The 19,290-nt window shown below is 38.7% G+C and overlaps 1 protein-coding gene across 1 annotated transcript in view; it reads left to right on the plus strand.

Annotated features, from left to right (window-relative positions):
- LOC126434973 (ATP-dependent 6-phosphofructokinase-like) overlaps window positions 1–19,290 on the plus strand; it is a 439,746-nt gene that overhangs the window by 24,256 nt on the left and 396,200 nt on the right. The window contains exon 2 of the mRNA XM_050090461.1: window positions 9,090–9,241. Within this exon, the coding sequence (XP_049946418.1) occupies window positions 9,090–9,241 (152 nt within the window). The remainder of the gene's footprint in view (window positions 1–9,089; window positions 9,242–19,290) is intronic.

Raw genomic sequence — 19,290 nt, forward strand, 5'->3', positions numbered from 1 at the left:
GTGAGTGGTGAGGGCGCAGGAGCCACTGAAGCTTTTGTCAGTGATGTTCTGTGCCTTCTGTTGGTTGTGAACTGTGCCATATGCTCCCACTGATGAAACTGCTTAGGGGAAATCTGTGTGCTTCCCTTTTGACAGTAACCTATTGTAAAGGTTTGTGATTGGTGTGGACCATGAAGGGGCATCCTTCCACCAAGGGGTGGAAATACTTGACCGCCTCATTTATATGGTGAGGAACTTGCGGTCGTATATGGCCCAACTTTGATGTGGCACGGAGAGATTCATGGAAAAGAATGTCAATGGCTGCCAGGAATGTTCAATGGATTGTTGAAGGATGGGGCCTGGGGCAGACTGACTGGTGTCCATTACAATTGCCACCAGGGTGGTCAGGTGGGGGTGTGCAAGGAGGTCAGTATGTGAGAGGTAATGTTTTGTTTGTTTGAAACCCTCCATCTTTTACACCATTCAGGTTAAGGGTCTACTGCCTTTAGTTGTGTCACCAAGAAGTGTGGCAGTGATTGTTGCTTGCACACTTGCAGAATTTTTGAGGTGGCACCAGAAAAAAAGTTTGTCATTCCGAGGAACCTGCAACATTCCTTGAAGTTTGCGGAAGTGAAAATTTGGTAGCAGACTGGGTATTCTTGTCCATTGAGCAGGATCGGCAGATGATATCCTATGTCCAAGAAAGTCAGTCTCTGGAACACCAAAAAAGTACTTCTCCAGATTGATGACAGCTCATAGCTCTTGGAGGCAGGAAAATACCTCCTGGAGGCACTGATAGTGCTCTGCGAGATTGTGACCATAAATACCATCCAAGTAGATGAAACAACACAAAACACCATGTAGGACATAGGCAAGAAAGCGTTTCCTGATCTGGGTAATGTTGTGGAGTCCGAAGAGCATAAAGGCACTTTCGAGAGCCTGAAGGTGGTGATTAGTGTTGTCTTCTCCACGTCCTCTGGGGCGATCAGAGACTGCGCAAATGCTTGTGTGCAGTCTGCTTTGCTGAAAACAGTTGTGCTGGACGGATTATCTCTGTAGCTGCGAAAGAGGATAACTGGAGAGTGGTAAGGGCCTATCCTAGCCTTGCGGGAATGAAAGTTGCTGCATGGGAGCCGTGTGCCATCCTTTCTTTTTTCTTTACTAGCTGTGGGATGGAGGCCCATAGGCTTTTTGAGGGGGGAGCACACTGGCGGCAATTGCTGCCATGATTTGGATCTGCATGGCACTTTGTTTAACTGGTAGAAGGGAGTGGTGGAACCGGGTGACCACTATGGTCGCAAGTTCGAATCCTGTCTTGGGCATAGGTGTATGTGATGTCTTTAGGTTAGTTAGGTATATGTAGTTCTAAGTTCTAGGAGACTGATGACCTCAAATGTTAAGTCCCATAATGTTCAGAGCCATTTGAACCATTTTTGAAGACAGTGGAAGTGACAGAAAACTGTAGAGCATATTGTTGTTGCAATGTAGTCAATGTATCGAGATGCAGCTCCTAGGTGGCACTGAAAGGACAGTTGAGGAAAGTCCGGGAGGTGGTCAACAAAAGGGTCAGAATATGATTGCTTGATGGTGATATCACTGATGATGACACAGTAATTCACCAGGTCGAGGAGCATGTTGTAATGAGTGTGAAGTTAGCACCATGGATAGGATCCATAATGTCAGCTACTATAAAGGTCAATGTGAAATCTCAGTCGAGGCTGAGGTCAACGGACTGGATGTAGGACCAGTAGGTTGTGGTCACAGAGCCATTTGCTGCGACGAAGAGGAAAAGACATGGGTGGTGGGAGAGAGTAACAGTTTATGGAGGGTGGTTGGGTTTTGTGAGCGATCCAGGATGGAGATGAGCTTGCCCATCTTGCCAATCATGCAGGTAATAGTGAGCGGAGATGCTGGAAGAACTGTGAGGGCCACATGTTGGTGCATTCCTCTGATGAAAATAGTACACATGTGCACTACATTTTCAATGCGAGCAGCAGCATTATCAACCAATCTATTAGGCTACCAAATCTGCCTGACTGTGACAGGTCAGTGATGATATCATAGGCCTTGGTAGTGACCAAACACTTGAGCTGCATGACTGTTAGGGAGAATTGCCTGGAGTCACTGGTAATAAAGGAGCCTGCAAATATTGCCTCCACAGAAGCAAACCATAACTGGAGGTTGGAAGAGTTGAAAGGCAACAGGTGGATGGTGGTGTGGGTCAGATAGGGAGGAACAGTGTGTGCAGGGGCGGTGGCGGTGTCAGCAAGCTGTACACAGTGGTTGAGGAAGTTGTGGGCACTGTCCATATATGCTTGTAGATTTGGGGACTGGGAGGATGACAGCTCCTAGGTTACCAGCCAGGGCTGAACTTGATAGTAGTGGTAAACAGGGATTGGACTTGCTGTGCTGCGTGCCACTTCATTTGCTATGCTGGTGTTGGAATGGTGGTATACTGTGCTGCTGAACATTCACAGACTGGTGTGGTGATCACTAACCAGATGGTGGGGAAATTTGACTTAGGTGGTCATTCGGTGCACATACACGCTGTCCCATGTGGAGCTTGGTCGGGGAGGGGTATTCAGACAGGGCACCAGTGTGGGAATTTGTTTCCCACTGAACACAAGATGCAGGTACAGTAGTATTGCTAGGCATTTAGGATAAAAGGAATGCTAAATCATGGAAACATGCCATGAAAGAATGCCCATATTTGAACATTTCCAGTACTGAAACATTAACAAGGCAGTATCAGTTACATAAATTTCCAAAAATGTCTGCCAGAAGGATCAGTTAACAGTGTCTTTAGACTACATGAAAGGACATTGTTAATATTAGTGTAATATAATACAGGGATCCAAGAACTATGGAGTACACCAATAACTGGATTGAAATGGGTAACATGAGTGTAGATAATCAGTCAAAACTGAACAAGGCAAAAATTTATACAATTACTGAATTGAGAATGTAGTGACTAAACTAGTACAATAACCAAAGCAACTTCACCAAACAATAATGAACTTTTGATCCGTAGCAGCACTAATCTAACAATGTTCGGATTTCATCTCAAATGGCTGCAAGCTGGTTACCTAGTTCAAAAGGGGGTCAGATCACATTACAGTGAATGTGTTGTAACAGACTACATGAAGTGGATACTCCACAGTCGGAAAGGCCACGGTGAAGCGGTACTGAAACATTCATGCCCCAAAATATCATGTCAGTCCTGTGACAGTTAGTTCTATATAGGTGTCAAGGGAATCCTGCAATGCTGTTAGCTTATTAGGCACACAAAACCAACTCACCTTTGGCATGCTCACAGGTCATGTGTCTGTCTTGTAACACTACAGCAAGCCATTAAGTTTTGCTGAGTTAATAACATGAACATGCAAGAAACATTTAATCACTGTGTTTCTCATGTGAACAACTTGACATTGGCACAGGAATTGACGGGAGTTGTGAGTGCTTCCTGTACCATGCTTTTCAGTAAAAACCAAGGGGCTGTGACAAAGAGGCATATGGCAGAGAAAACTCTTGTCATAGGATGTTTACAGCTTGCCATCCGTTTTTTGCTGGGTGATGTGTCATGTGCTGTAATGCATGAGCATTTGCTACAGCAGACAGGCGGCAGGTGCAAATCCATAGTCATGTATCACAACATAACCATTGGAATTCCCGTTGGAATAAATAATGTATATTCATTTTGTGATACTTTCAATCCTCCTGAACTACAGGTGGGGAGTGTTACTCTCAACTTAAAAAAAAAATATGATTTATTGCTTATTTAGCCTGACAATGAGGTGTTTGGACCGAAATTTTGATGAAAAGCTAACAAGGTTATCAAATTGGGTCATTTGAAAGCAAAAGGCCGCTAGAACTACCTATTATAGCAATCAGCTGCTGATAATGTACAGCAGACGGAGTGTGTCTGATGCAGTTCTGTATGCTTTATATGCAATAACAACTACTTAATGCATCATCTCAACAACTGTTTATGAATAGATCCAGATGGAAAAGACAGCTTGATATACCAGCCTTATTTGCAGCCCCTATGGTAAAGAGAAACTCGGAGGATTATAAAGCACTCAGGATTTGAAAATGTTCATGAGCTACAAAGATGTTATGTTATGACAGAATTTCTAAATTTTGGGTAAATAGCATTGTGCCAGGATATACCAATCAGGGATTGGATTGAGAAATCAGGTAGAGTGTGATGGGATGTTATATTTGCTAATAAAGTATTCATAATCACAGTTATTTTAAATTTATGGATTAAAAGATATAGTTTTTGGTATCACTGGAAGATACGTAGAGAGTTGATGGCTGTAACATGAATGCTAATAAAATGAGAATAACTTGAAATTTCAATTAAGGTTCCCAGTGACAGAGATTTGTTCCCCAGAGGCAGAGATTTGAGAAACAGAAATGATTAACTGCACTGGAAGGTGTATGTGATTGTGTGAGTAATGTCTGGAATGATCATTCTGAGATAGACAACTTTGTGTCAAAAATGAAAGAGAGCAGTGATGGAGCTATGAATTGATGAATGGTTGTGTTTATTCATAGTAAATTCCACCATTAATACTAGGACCTGCGTGGTGAAAAAGGACCAGGAATGTTTAATAGATTGATTCAATGCCAACTATAACCTTTATAGATTTGTGTTTTCCATGAAGTACAGATTATTGATAACAAAATGTTGCTAATCAGATAGTTAACTGCCAGTCAAATTTTTAGAATACCCCTCTCTGAGAAAAATATTTGTGAATGGCAGTAACATGAGCACAGTGGAAAGTGATGTTGTTTATAGTGGCAAAATTCCTTTATATGGGCATTGTGGTGAGGAATTCCAGTAGTCACCATCCTGTAGAACAAATAACATCTGAGTTCTCCAGCTACCAGTCAAGCCCAACTGCAGGAAAGATACTTCTTTGTTGGGGGAAATGGGTTTCATTTCTTCAGGTCTGTCATCTTTCTTTCTTCAGTGCTGGCCAACTTTATTTCTTTCTTCCTTCCCCTTCCACTGCTGGTAGAGTACAAATCTGCCAACCTATTTTTAGTCATTCCTTATGAATAAGGCAACTTGAGAACACAGTTTATACAGTGCCTGAAAAGAAGAAGAAGAAAGAAAGAAAACAAGAAGCATTTCATACATGTACACACTACTGGTGGCTATGTAAATTATTAGACTTGCAATTATTAGTGATAGAATGGTCACCATGTGCATTAGTGTTACTCATGTGTAGTGTTGTCACCAAGTCTAGTAGGGTATGTAAAGGGCATGAACAATGTCAGATATTGAGTGACCACTCTGATGGTCACAAAGATGCCACATATGTATGTGAGACAGCATTATCAACATCTGACCAAGATTGAAAGATGCCTCATTGGGTTTGCCATTTAACTGGCTGGTCAAATCATGTAATATCAAGATTTGTGGGGCATTCAGATGTGGTAGCGGCCTGATGCTGGACTGTATGGAAAGGTGAGGGGAGGCATACTTGTCATCTAGGTTTCAGTCGATCTCATCTGACTACCACAAAGGTGGGTGATGGTATTGTGCACCAAGCACATAATAATCATGTTCACATCTGTGCTTGCCATCCAAGAACAGGTAATGGATTCTGTGCAACATTCTATGTCATCCGATACCATTTACTGGAGACTGACAGCAGCCAGACTATGGAATTAGCATCTCATGTGGAGGCTGCCATTAACACCACACACATATGGCCACGTTTGAAGTGGTGCTGTGACTAGGAACCATGGACTGCCAATGAGTGGCATTACTTTGTGTTCATCAACGAATCACCGTTCTTCACTATCCCATACAATGATCTTCAGCAAGTATAGTAACACCCTGTGAGGTAGTCCCATTCTTCCAATGTTTTGGAGAGGCGTAACAGTGTTATTTCTGGTGTCATTGTCATGGTGTAGGCAGCTATCAGTTATGCCTTTAGCTTATTGCTGGTAGTGATTGAGAGGACTCTGATGGCACGACAGTATGTCACGGAATTCCTTCATCCTGCTTCCTCGTTTGCTGCCACTAATACAGCAATATCATTGTACCATTTTTCAACAGGAAATTAATGTCCACACATGGCATGTACGTCTGTAGCCTGTCTATGCATGATGTTGAGACGCTCCTGTGGCCAGCAAGATTCCCAGATCTGCCCTGACAGAATATGTGTAGGATCATCTCAGATATCAACTCCATCCCAGTGCCATTATCCATGAGAACAAGGACTAGTTACAACAGATTTGAGCCAGCTCAACTCAAGAGAGGATATAACAGCTTTATGGCACCTCCCCAACTGAATCAGTGTATGCATCATGGCCAGACATGGTGTAACATCATGCTGATAAATGGGTTCGTACTGCCAAGTTCTTTGTAATCACTGAAATAACATCACCTACCATCTCAACTTACAAAGTTTCATTTTGTTTCCTTCTGCCGTTCTGGATGCTTTACCTGTTCTGTCAGACATTGTATTATCTTCTTTCTATCCCACACTCATAGCATTAGAAGTGTAAGAACTTTTGCACTTCTCAGAGGTATACTGTGTCACAGTTGTATGCGAAATGCTTTGCTTCATGCATGTAAGAGTCAAGTCCAACCAATGACCTACACTTTTTACCATCCATTTCAAATGTAAACCAGATATGTGCTTTTGGTAAGTTAAACTAATCTCTTCCAAGCAACAAATATTCTCTTCATTAGGATCTGTACCATACAATGTCTATAAAATATGCCCATAATTTTGCAAATCTGTTATCAGTAGTTGCTCCTATTACAAGCAATATAAAAATGCTCAGTAAAATATTCTTGACTGAAAAAATGTGTCAGGCTTAATTTAGTTCAATCTAAAGAAGTTGAATGAATGTCTCACTATATTTATTGATCCTCATTGTCATCATCATCATCGTCTTGAACAGTTTCCAGCCTAAGGCCAGGTCTGTTTGGAACATAAGCCTCTCCATTGTCTTCTGTCTTGCCACCATCTCTCTGTTTTCACCTTGGCCCAGTCTTCTCCTTTCTTCTGGACGCATTCCTCCACTCCTTTCAGCCATCTGTCTTTCGGTCTTCCTCTTGGTCTCTTTCTTTCCAGTTTAAAATGGTTCAAATGGCTCTGAGCACTATGGGACTTAACATCTGAGGATATCAGTCCCCTAGACTTAGAACTACCTAAACCTAACTAACCTAAGGACATCACACACATCCGTGCCCAAGGCAGGATTTGAATCTGCGACCATAGCAGCAGCGCAGTTCCAGACTGAAGCGCCTAGAACCGCTCGGCCACTCATGTATCCTCTTGGGTATCGTCTTCTCCTCCATATGCTTACCATGCCCATACCATCTCAGCCTTGATTTCTCTATCTCCTCCTATAATGGTTCCACCTTCATTAATGCTCTGATCCTCTCATTTCTTAACCTGTCTATCTTTGTCAATCCAATACTGTTCCTCAAGAATTTCATCTCACTAGCTTGTACTTTGCTTTTCTCTCTTCCTACAAGTAGTAAAGGAAAGCATCCCAAAGGATTTGTTGATCCTAACATTTAAAATTTTTGTGCTTCTGTAATTTTTGAGGCCTCTGGAACTGTGTAAACTAATTTGTATAACATATTAAATGGGATGACTACACTAAATCATTTTTCATCTTTACTCTTCCGAGAGTTTGCTTCCTTCAGACGAATTCCCTGGTCCATACAATCAAAATTCTACAATGCATTCTGTTGTTAGGTGCTTTCAGAATCTGATTTGTAAAGGGAACATAGCATTGCTGCTTAGTATGCCTTTCTGTGAAACCACTTCACAGTGGCTAGAGACAATCATTGTATCTTTTATACTTACCAATTACTGTGTGTTATTTGATATTTGAGTTCAGAATATATTTAATTTAATAGAAATTATCTCTGATTGCTTTAATTGCTGTATGAAAAGCCACAGCTCACACTACATTTCTGAGCACAGTGGTATAGATTACTGAATCAAAAGAAGTTGAATAAGTGTTGGAATTAATTTTCATTGTACATAACTCAGACTTTTTTCCATTTTCCTCATTGAGCTTATATATAGGATGTCCCTGAATGTTTAACCTGATCATAAAACAGGCATTACTATTTATTTATGCCATATATCCATGATATCCTGCTTTTATTGTGTCGACAAACTTATTAAGTTTCCATGATGGTGTGCTTCAATTTATGAATCTCTCTCTGAGAGTACCACTGTTGATTAAAGAATAAAATGGCAGCATCAGTTTAGGAGAAAGTACAATGTGTTGTGTGGCTGGATAAGGCAAAAATTTCCAATCACTGTGTGACAGGGGTTCAGTATACTTACAGGAAATTGACCAAGAATTTTGAAATGTGGATACAGTTGAAAAGAAGAACAGCAGCAACTGACCTGCAGAGACTGTCAACAACATCTGGACAATGTTTACATGATCACCATGTGTCCAGGAGTCTTTGACTGAAAAATTTCCAGGTTAGTGGATTGGAAGGGATGATCCAATCTCATGACCACTAAGATTGTGAGACATTACACATTGCAATTTTGCTATTGGGTATGTATTGACATCAAGATGGGTGTCACACCTGTACTGGATATGCTCACATTGCATGATCACATCATTCAAACTGTTGAAAGTGTCATCCCTCAAATGTACAAAGTTTTGGCATGAGATAGAGTACCATTTGGATGTTTTGCAAGTTATCAACAATGTTCACATTGAGTGTATTAAATGATATTGCATAAGACTAAAAAGTTTATTACTGTGTGTATGCATGTGTGAAATACTATGTATCAATTTTAATTATAGAGCTGTGATCACTTTAAATCGTGATAAACTTTCTAAGATGCCTTGGATATGTGACAAAATCACTGAATACCATGAACCAGACTGTAAGTGTTAGTCGTTAATAAATGATAACTTGTTCCTGATGGAAATATTGATATCTGTGTATATGATTTAGGAAATGTATTTCAGAATTATACTGTATGATATTTGTTCTAAAAACATAATAACTTATATGTAACACAGCAAGTTTGAACATTAACATTAAGATATTGAGAACCACTTTTTTATGAATACTTCTTCATTGTGCTCTCTAGGGATGAACGCTGCAGTACGTGCAGTAGTACGTTTTGGTATATATCTTGGATGTAAAGTTTATTTCATAAAAGAAGGTTATCAAGGAATGGTAGATGGCGGAGACAATATTGAGGAAGCAGGCTGGGCGACAGTTTCGTCCATTATACATAAGGTAAGCTACCAAATGTAACTGTTCTTTATAATTTACGTTAGGTGGAATGCTTGGTTCATCAGAGTAATTTTTGAAACTTAGACTGATTAAAACTGCAGGCCAACTGAAAGATTTTCCTCTTTGTATTTGTTCCTGTTTTATTATGTTATGTCCGTATCTGAGCATTCAGCATCAACATGTTGGACTGACATGCAGAGTTCCTGGGTTCAGTACCCAGTACTGACAGGTATTTTTTCTTTGCGGGAGGACTGGAACAGTGTGTACTAAGCCTCATGAGGAGGTATTTGAGTTAGAAGTAAGCAGTTTCAGGGTCTGGGTAGCTTAGTGCATTCTAGAGAGAGACATTTAGAGACTTACTGCAGAGATAGAAATCACAATGCCAGAAACAAATAAGTATCTTTAACACTCTCAAAACTTGAATATTAATTGTTAACTAATGATCCATCGAAGCCTAATTGTGAGACATGGAGACAGGATTCAAGAGTGAAGATTCAGCCAAGTTATTGATTCTCCTCATCATTAAAAGCAGAACTTGAAAATCATCCGGATGTTGGTACAAGTTCCTGAGGCTTAGCTTTTTGAGCCTTCTGAAAACCCATGTAGAACAGTGCTTTGAAGTGCCATGCACCCAAACATCTGTTGCATTTTAAGTTGCAGCCTTAAGTCTACTAACTGTTTGGAAAACATCACTTGATATTAAAATTTCTATAAACATTGACTGTCATTTTAATCTGTGTGGAAAATATTCAAAATGCTTTCTGGTAACTGAAATTTTGCACTACATTATGGAAAATCATATTTTAATATATCTTTTACGATGGCTACACCTCAGAGCCTTTAACTACAATCTGTGCCTGGTCATACTGAATGCTAGTCAGGGACATGTAGTCTGAGCAACTAAATACTGTAGATAGTTTTAATCTGTTTACTAGCTTTACAAAAACCAAGACATCTTAGGATTTTTGCCAGATCGATGAGCAAAATTATACTTTCAAATTCATTGAACACTTATCACATGGCTTCTCTTATGTTCATTCGTGGCTTTGTTCAACTTTTGTGTAGGAGTCTTTGGCATTGCTTAAATCTGTGAGGGAGATTTCTTTCCTTTACTAGCAATTTTATATCATGGCTGTCGAGCCAGTATGAGTTTCTCTCATCCATTACACTCTTACTTGGCATATACATATCTGAAGTATATTGAACAATACTTTTTAATTTTGTCAGTCGATACTCTACATTTTTGTCCCCAGAGATGAATGTTAAATGTTGATCTCCTGCATGATCTGCAGTCTGTCCCCTGTGTTCACTTCTTACGCAAACATGTTCCCAACTTACCACTCTTTTTAATACCTGTAGCCATTGTTGCCATAACACTCACATGGTCACAGATTTCCTGCTCTGCTATACCATACTTCAAAAGCTTGAGTTTTTTAGTTACAAGGAAATCTTAGGCTGCAGATATAATCATACATTGTAGATAATCAGTATTTATTATCCAAAGTGTTGTGTTGTTAAAATGGAGGAAAATAAATGTAGTTATGATATTATTTATTATGTTACTATTAATTTCTTGTTGCAATGCAAATTTGAACGCTGAAAGCCGCATTTCATTCACAATGTCCATAAATGAGTAGATAACTGTTAAGTTCAAATGGAAATGTTCTTCGTATCAATAACAATGAAAATGAAGATGAAGGAGATAATGTTTATATTGAGCTTGGAAGAATGATAACATAAGTTAACTGTGACAGCAGTACGTGTTGTGTCTGGAACCTGTGGTGATGGGCAGATGTGCAATATTCAAGCCAGAGTGTCATATTCACTCCTCCCCCCCCCTTCCCCTCCCCTGTCCTTTCTTCCTCCATAATCTCAACACTTACACCAAAATCCATTTCATCTGGTCCTTCTCAAATCAATGAGCCACCCTCCTACTAGATGTCGATCTACACATTTCAGGTGGCTTCATAAATATGTCTGTTCACATCAAGTGTTCAACCACCAACAGCACCTGCAGCCATCATCAGTTTCACATCAAAAAGTCTCTTCCACACAGCTTCACCATACACGAATGCTGCATCTGCAATGGAAGGCAAGAGTTGTCGAAATGTAACGATAACCTTCCAGAACCTTTATTGACAGATAATATCCTATCCGGCCCATTCATAAACAGATCTCCTGTGCCACCTTGTCCTCAGGTGCCAGTAAACCTGGTAACCAATGCCCAACAGCACTCTTCTGATTACAAAATATCACCCCCTTGAAACGTTCAACAACATACTTCTCCAGGGCAATGTCATTCCCTTAGGTGAGGGATACTCTATGCAAAATCTTGCCTACATCACCAAAAGTAGTGATCAGCCATCCATCCAACTTACAGAATATCCTTGTCCATCCCTGTTCCAGTTGTGCTTCCTGTCATACACACGAGTCACTCCCTTGTGGATGACCCAGCTACAAGACTTCTCCCATACACCCAGTCACCACCTCCTATCACAGTCCTGTTACAGACATTTCATACCTTGTAAAAGGCAAGAATGTTTGTAAAAGCAGCCATCTTACATGTCATCTGTGTTGCAATTACTGCACAGCATTCTATGGGGGCATGACAGGTAACTAATTGTCTACTCACATGGGTGGGTACTGCCAAACTGTGGTGAACTGCAAACTTGACCATGCAGTTGCCAAACATGCTGCACACTACCACACAAATTACTTTAATAGCTGCTTCACTATGCATGCTTCTTGGATACACCCTTCCAGCACAAGCTTCTCTGAAGTATGCAGGTGGGAATTGTCTCTCCAGTGTATCTTGCATTCTCACAGTCCCCCTGGCCTAAACCTCAACTAGCCTATTTTCCCATTGCCTCATGTTACTTTTTCTCTTTTGCTCTTGGCCTGTTGTATCTCTACTGAGTCATTTGTCTTTCCTGCTTGTGCCTCATACTACCCCACTCCCTCTCCTTGCCTCATGCATCCTTCTCTCCCTCCATCTCATTCATCAGTCCAGGCAACTGCTCTCAGTAATCATTAGTATCGCCCCATGGTAGTGTGCATCTAAGTGTCTGTGTGGTCTTCTAGAAGCAGAGCTATAATCCGTTCAGCTTAAGAAAAAACCTGATGTAAACAAACACAAATGCGATGGTTGGTCAGAAGCCGTAGCACATGTACACTGGTGTTGTTACGCTCTTGGAAGTAGGTCTTACTTATGTATTAGATATCTTATTACTAAGTTACGTTAAATGAAACTTTTAAGATATTCAAATGTATTAACAGCCATCAACATTTTTCTTAATCACGCTTTAGGTATGTAGCTTTTATTTCAAATATCATGTACAGTCACAGCCTTTGCAGCCTTGTGCTCTGATTGTTGCACTGATAATGCGCAGTATGAAATTGGCTGAGGCTGCTTTCTGTTCCGTAGTGAAACACGTGCAAGGAACACAGTTAAAAAGCACTGAGAAATTGGCTGTTCTTAATGTTTTTTATCAATTTACAAAGATAATCGGCTTTGAAGTTTGCAGTTGATAAACAAACTCAAACCGGAAGTGTAGTCGGTAGTGTAATAGAGTGGGAACCAAATGCTATTGATCGTGCTGTGGTTCAAAACTCCACCATATAATTTTTTTTCTCGTTCAATTTGAAATACCTAAATTTTGTAATTATAGAACTCATCATCATTTTTTATGAATAATGCATGACTTCTTGTTTCTAATTACACATTGGATGCGAAATTCTTATTTCCATTTCCAATACAAATTCGTAATTATTGATGCTTTATGAAAGACTGTTCATAAAAGTTGTTGAAATTTTTAAAGCAAAAATGAAAAACCAAATCCTTTTTATTTGGACTATGCCCATCATTTTATACCGCAGAGGTTGATACGTATCTTAGAAACATGAAAAAGAATCATTTTCACAGCATCAAACACATCACACAAATGCTGCATTTTTGCATTGGGTACTATACCATTACAATATGGACTGAACAGAACTGATCTGGAGCCAAGCTATGGGATTTGGCCTGAGAAGTAACAAGACTCTTAAGCTGCCACATGTACTTTAACTAACGCTCGCAGCTTTTTGACACATCACTGCTGAACGGTGGCGGGGTATAGAATGGCTTGTCGTAAAAGAAGAAGAGAAAATGCTGTGCCTGGTTGGCTTTGTAGATTTTGTTGTTGATAGACTGATTAACAACATATCAGGTGACACTTCCAGAACAGAAATGTATTTCTCTGTTTCGGATAAGGAAGGAGCTAAGAGATTACCAGATGGCCGAGTAATACCTTCAGTGGCTTCAGTATTTAACTATATGGTGAAATCCTTCAATACTCTCTTATGTTACACACAGATTATGCAGAAAAATTACCCTGTGGTTAAGTCAGGACTTTTCACCATTCTTGTTATTAATTACAATAGTACATTAGCTAAAAATGATAATGCGTTGCGGTTTTCATGTAGTCATGTAAGGAGCGTATTGTGGGAGAATTGCAGTGTAATATTTCATTCTGCTTAAAAATTAAATTACATGTGAAACTGTATTGCTCCTCTGCTCATCTCTTTTCATGCGTGAACTGCAGCTGGCCACATCACTATAGGCTAGCTGTACCAGCTGAAAAAAGGCCAGTGCTGTCCAAGTTAAATGTCCCGGTAAAGCTGTTGTCCCATATTATTGCCAAGTCGATGTGCGAGTAAATCAGAGCACTAAATGTACCCTTATTATCGTACTTGACAGTACTTGAGACAGCTTGGCTGCAGTCCCACGTGAAACAGAAATCCAATGAGGTTCCAGCGAACGTGCAAGAATGCATAATGAAGTGTTTACATCAGGTTTATTCTTATGGTTAATGGATTATAGTGCCTGAAAGCTAGTGAATACTGTGTTCTGCATGGTGGCACATTAGAAACTAGCACCAAGTACTAGACTACTCATTGGTGTCTGCCAGTTGTCATCTATTGTTTCAAAGCTGTTGCAACTTCAGTTTTTATTGTCAGTACAAAATCCATTGTGACTTGGTTAAGATGTGTCAAGTAAATATCTCAGTGGGATGTGTCCTCTTCAAGAAAAATCGCAATAGTGGAGACATATGTATCCACTGATTCATTTAAGGAAATGAGAGACATTTTGCAAAGAAGTTTTCTGACATTTCCATACTAGCAAAGAGTAGTATACAGTATTTGGTAACAAAGTGGCATATTACCATGTCAGTTGCAAATGCCATTTCAGCAAGTCAGATTGTGGATCCCATATTTTTTTAAACAACAGTAAACACTGCTGTGCATGGATATTTGCTGAAAGTAACCACTTGTGATGTTTATCTGTGGGCTGTCTAGAGGGAAAACTGTACACAAATAACCCAATAATGTTATAAGACTAGAAGAAAAATGTTCATAATGAAACTCTGAGAATTGATCTGACAGAATTGTCCAAAGTGTACTTTAACATGTTACGGCAAGTGCAAAAGTGCTTTGAAGCACAAGGAGGTCATTTTCGGCACCTAATGTAATGTAAATGACAAGATCAATTCAGTAAATACAGACCTTTGCATAAGCTTATTCATTATTTCTTTACTATGTAATTATTACATATTTATGTATTTGTTGTTGTATCTGCCTGTGGTGGGCAATGTTTTGGCATAATTGGCAAGCAGTCTGTACTCAGTGCCATTTTTTCATATGCCACCTGTATTATGTGTATCTATCTGCCACACATCAGTCTGCTGTAGGTGAGTGACTTTTCCTTATTTTATGTATTGTTCCACCCAGAATTTTCCTGCTGTAAGTTTTTTCTATTTCAGAAATTGTTATATCTGTTTTTGACTTTTATTTTGAATCATTAAGTTTCTATGTAGCTATGTCTTCCTTTTTTATTTGAACTGAAGTGTTGCAGTATACTTTTCTGTGATAAGCTTGACACCAGGTGTCCTTCTGTATAAATAACAACTTTATTATTTTGAAGTTGCATCCAGATAGTTAAAAAGTTGTATGTTTATTTATTTATTTATTGCTTACTTAGCCTGACCAGATTACGGCCTTAAGCCTCTCTCTTACATGTGGCCAGGAATAATACATACCAAAAATACCACAAAAACATTCACAACAACAATAATAATAATAATAATAATTGACAGTAACAATAGTAATAATAATAACCCTTTAGATCACATAACATCAACAGATACGACGAAAGTAAATTGGAAAAAGAAAACATTACATGGCAAGCACCCGTATTATCTAACACAGCCACACATCGATCAAGACGCATCCAACACATGGCTAAGAAAATGCAATATATACAGTGAGGCGGAAGGATTCATGATTGCAATACAGGATCAAACAATAAACACCGGATATTACAGCAAGCATATTATTATAGGTCCCAATACCACAACAGATAAATGCAGACTTTGCAAACAACAAATAGAAACAGTAGATCACATCACAAGCGGATGTACAATACTAGCAAATACAGAATACCCCAGAAGACATGACAATGTAGCAAAAATAATACATCAACAGCTTGTCTTACAACATAAACTTATAAAACAACACGTTCCCACATACAAGTATGCACCACAAAATGTACTGGAGAATGATGAATACAAATTATACTGGAACAGAACCATTATAACAGATAAAACAACACCACATAACAAACCTGGCATCATACTCACCAATAAAAAGAAGAAATTAACACAACTAATCGAAATATGCATACCCAATACAACAAATATACAAAAGAAAACAGGAGAAAAAATTGAAAAATACATCCAACTGGCTGAGGAAGTCAAGGACATGTGGCATCAGGATAAAGTTGACATTATACCAATTATACTATCAACTACAGGAGTCATACCACACAATATCCACCAGTACATCAATGCAATACAGCTACATCCAAACTTATATATACAACTACAGAAATCCGTAATTATTGATACATGTTCAATTACCCGAAAGTTCCTAAATGCAGTATAACATATATCGTACAGTTAAAAGGAAGTCACGCTTGATCAAGGTCCGTGTCACTTTCCATTTTTGACCAGACATAACGTCTGAGAAAAAAAAGACATAATAATAATGTCCTTTACTATACAGATAATCATTTTGAGAATGCAGCTGAGTTATGTATTGGTACAGAGAGGATTTTGCTTCATTGAGAACAATAATAATAATAATAATAATTATTATTATTATTATAGCAAAGGACATTAAGAATGATGAATATTAGTTCAGTATGTTTGATACCTTGTTTTGTGTTATTTACTTTTAGTTTAGTTTTAGTTATGTCATGTTCCGTAGATCATTTTCCTGATTATTTTATCGATATGATGTGGAACAAGTCAGATTAGAATTGTGTTAATGTTAATATTACTGAAATTTTTAGTTCTATTCATGCAACTACATTTAGAGGTACAATTTTTTTTAACCATTTCTGAAACAGAAACTCTTCCATGGAGTAGAAGGAGTTGGGTCTGCTACCTGCCAGACACTTTATGTTGTCGGGCAAATGTTCAAAAACTTTTGTTGCTGAATAATGTACTCCTTTTTCAGCAACTGACAGCTTCAATAATGGATAGGAAAGGTCGTTATTCCCTCTAGTGTTGTACGTATGAACATCACTGTCCTTTGGGAATTGAGGTGAATTATTTGTAACGAATTTCATTAGCAAATATATGTACACTGATGGTGCAGTTAAAATGCCTAACTCCTTAAAAAGGTGCCTACACGATGTCCTTACGTCTTTGGGTTAACACCACTAATTATTCTCACTGCTCTCTTTTGTGCAATCAATACTATATGTCTAAGTGGTGATATACCACAGAAAACTATTCCACAAGACATTATTGAGTGGAAATATGCAAAGTATGTTAGGAGGCAGATCTGTTTATTCCCAGTTATTGGAATGAAAGTAAATCTAATCTAAATCTAATCTAATCCAAGACTAGCGATTATATGAAGAGCGAAAGAAGCTGAACTTAGTTGTTTGAGAAGCACAGTAATATGTTTCTTCCATTTCCAGTTGTCATCAATGTGAACACCCAAAAATTTGTAGAAATCTACCCTGCTAACTGAGCCCTGTTCATATGCTACATCAATTGTCAGTATGACAGTATTTGGTGTACAGAACTGGATATAGTGAGTTTTTTCAAAATGAAGGGAGAGCCCATTTTCTGAGACCACTTAATAATTGTTTGAAAGACATCCTTAACAATATCTTCAGCTGCTTTTTCTGGAATGGCATTTATTATAACACTTGTGTCATCTGAAAAAGTACTAGTTCTGCTTGCATGAACGTTAAGCGGGAGGTCATTCACATGAATAAGGTACAGCAGAGGACCTAAAATTGAATCCTGTGGGACTCCCTTTGTGGTAACTCCCCATTCACTAGAATTTACCACCCTCCCAACATTGTTTGTGCTATTCAACACAACTTTTTGCTTTCTGTTCATTAAGTATTATTAAAACCAGCTGTGTGTATAGCCTTCAGTTCCATAAAACTTGAGTTTTTCTAGGAGTGTGACATGATCCACACAGTCAAATGCCTTGGAGAGATCACAAAAAATACCAACTGGTGATAATTTGTTATTTAGGGCCTGCACTATTCGATGGGTAAATGTGTAGATAGAATTCTCAGTCGAGTAACCCTTCCGGAATCCGAACTGTGACATGCTGAGTAAATTATTTTCACTTAAATGTGAGACTATTGAATACATAACTTTTTCGAATATTTTAGAAAATGAAATCAGCAATAAGATTGGTCTATAATTATTTGAGTCACTCTTGTCCCCTTTCTTATGAAGAGGTTCGACAATTGCGTATTTCAATCTGTCTGCAAAAATTCCTTGTGCCAGTGAAGCATTACATATATCGCTAAGGACTCCATTTATTAAATTAGAACGACACTTCAAAATTCTGTTGGGGACTCCATCAACACCACATGAGCTCTTGTTTTTCAGTATATTTATAATTCCCGTAATTTCAGTGGGGGATGTTGGTGCTATTTCTAAAGGCCTAAAGTCTTGGGGAATGACATTTTTAACATATTTTTTTGCTTCTTCAGCTGAACCCTTTAACCCTATTTTTGCTGCTACATTCAGAAAGTGATTGTTAAAAATACTTGCAACTTGTGAATTATTACTGACAACATCGTCATTTAGCTTTACTGCATTGGTATGCTGTGCAAAGTCAGGCTGCTCCATCTCCTGTTTGGCAATATTCCCTATAGTTTTAATTTTATTATGCACATTATTAATTTCTGTCAGAACACACAAGCTACTCGACTTCTTAATGACTTTCCTTAAAATATTACAATATCTTTTGTAGTAAGCAGGTAATGTCGGATCCTGACTTATTCTGGCTTGTCCATATATTACCCTCTTCCTCTTACACAATATCTTAAATCACTTAGTAATCCATGTCTTACTTGAATTTGTAATGGCTTTTTTGGATAACGTTTCAGGAAAGCAACTCTCAAATGTGAAGACAAATTTACGGTGGAATAAATCAGAAGTGGAAGGGATAAAGAAAGAGGAGAAGATTGAAATGACAATGACATTGGGTGTTAGAAAAGAACAGAATTTGAATCAAGAGCTCTTCTGACAAGGGGGGCCGGACAAGTTGTAGGGGAGACCGGTTGATGGGAGTGAGCTGCCGGCCAGTAAATGGAAGAGATGGCTATTGTGTTAGAAGGTGGGACATTAGCAGTCTTTTGCAGTTTGGAAGGAATTTAATTTCTGTGATATTTTGAGGAAAATTGTTTCAAAGTGTGGTTCCTGATACAGACAGTAATTCTGAGATTGTGGCTGAGTTATGCATTGGTACAGAGAGGATTTTGCTTCTTTGAGAACATTTCTGCTGTGCTGTTCAGGTAGCGGTGTAAGTGTTGAAGATAAATAAGAAGTGCAGTGATTGAGAAGACAACAGAGCAAACATAGAATATGATAGTCTCTATGCTTATCAGCACATAGCCATGATAATTGTTTGTAGGCAGGAATGATATGGTGAAAATAGTATACATCACAAACGTATCACACACAAGAATTCAT

Source organism: Schistocerca serialis, chromosome 1, assembly GCF_023864345.2.
Source record: "Schistocerca serialis cubense isolate TAMUIC-IGC-003099 chromosome 1, iqSchSeri2.2, whole genome shotgun sequence".
NCBI lineage: Eukaryota > Metazoa > Arthropoda > Insecta > Orthoptera > Acrididae > Schistocerca > Schistocerca serialis.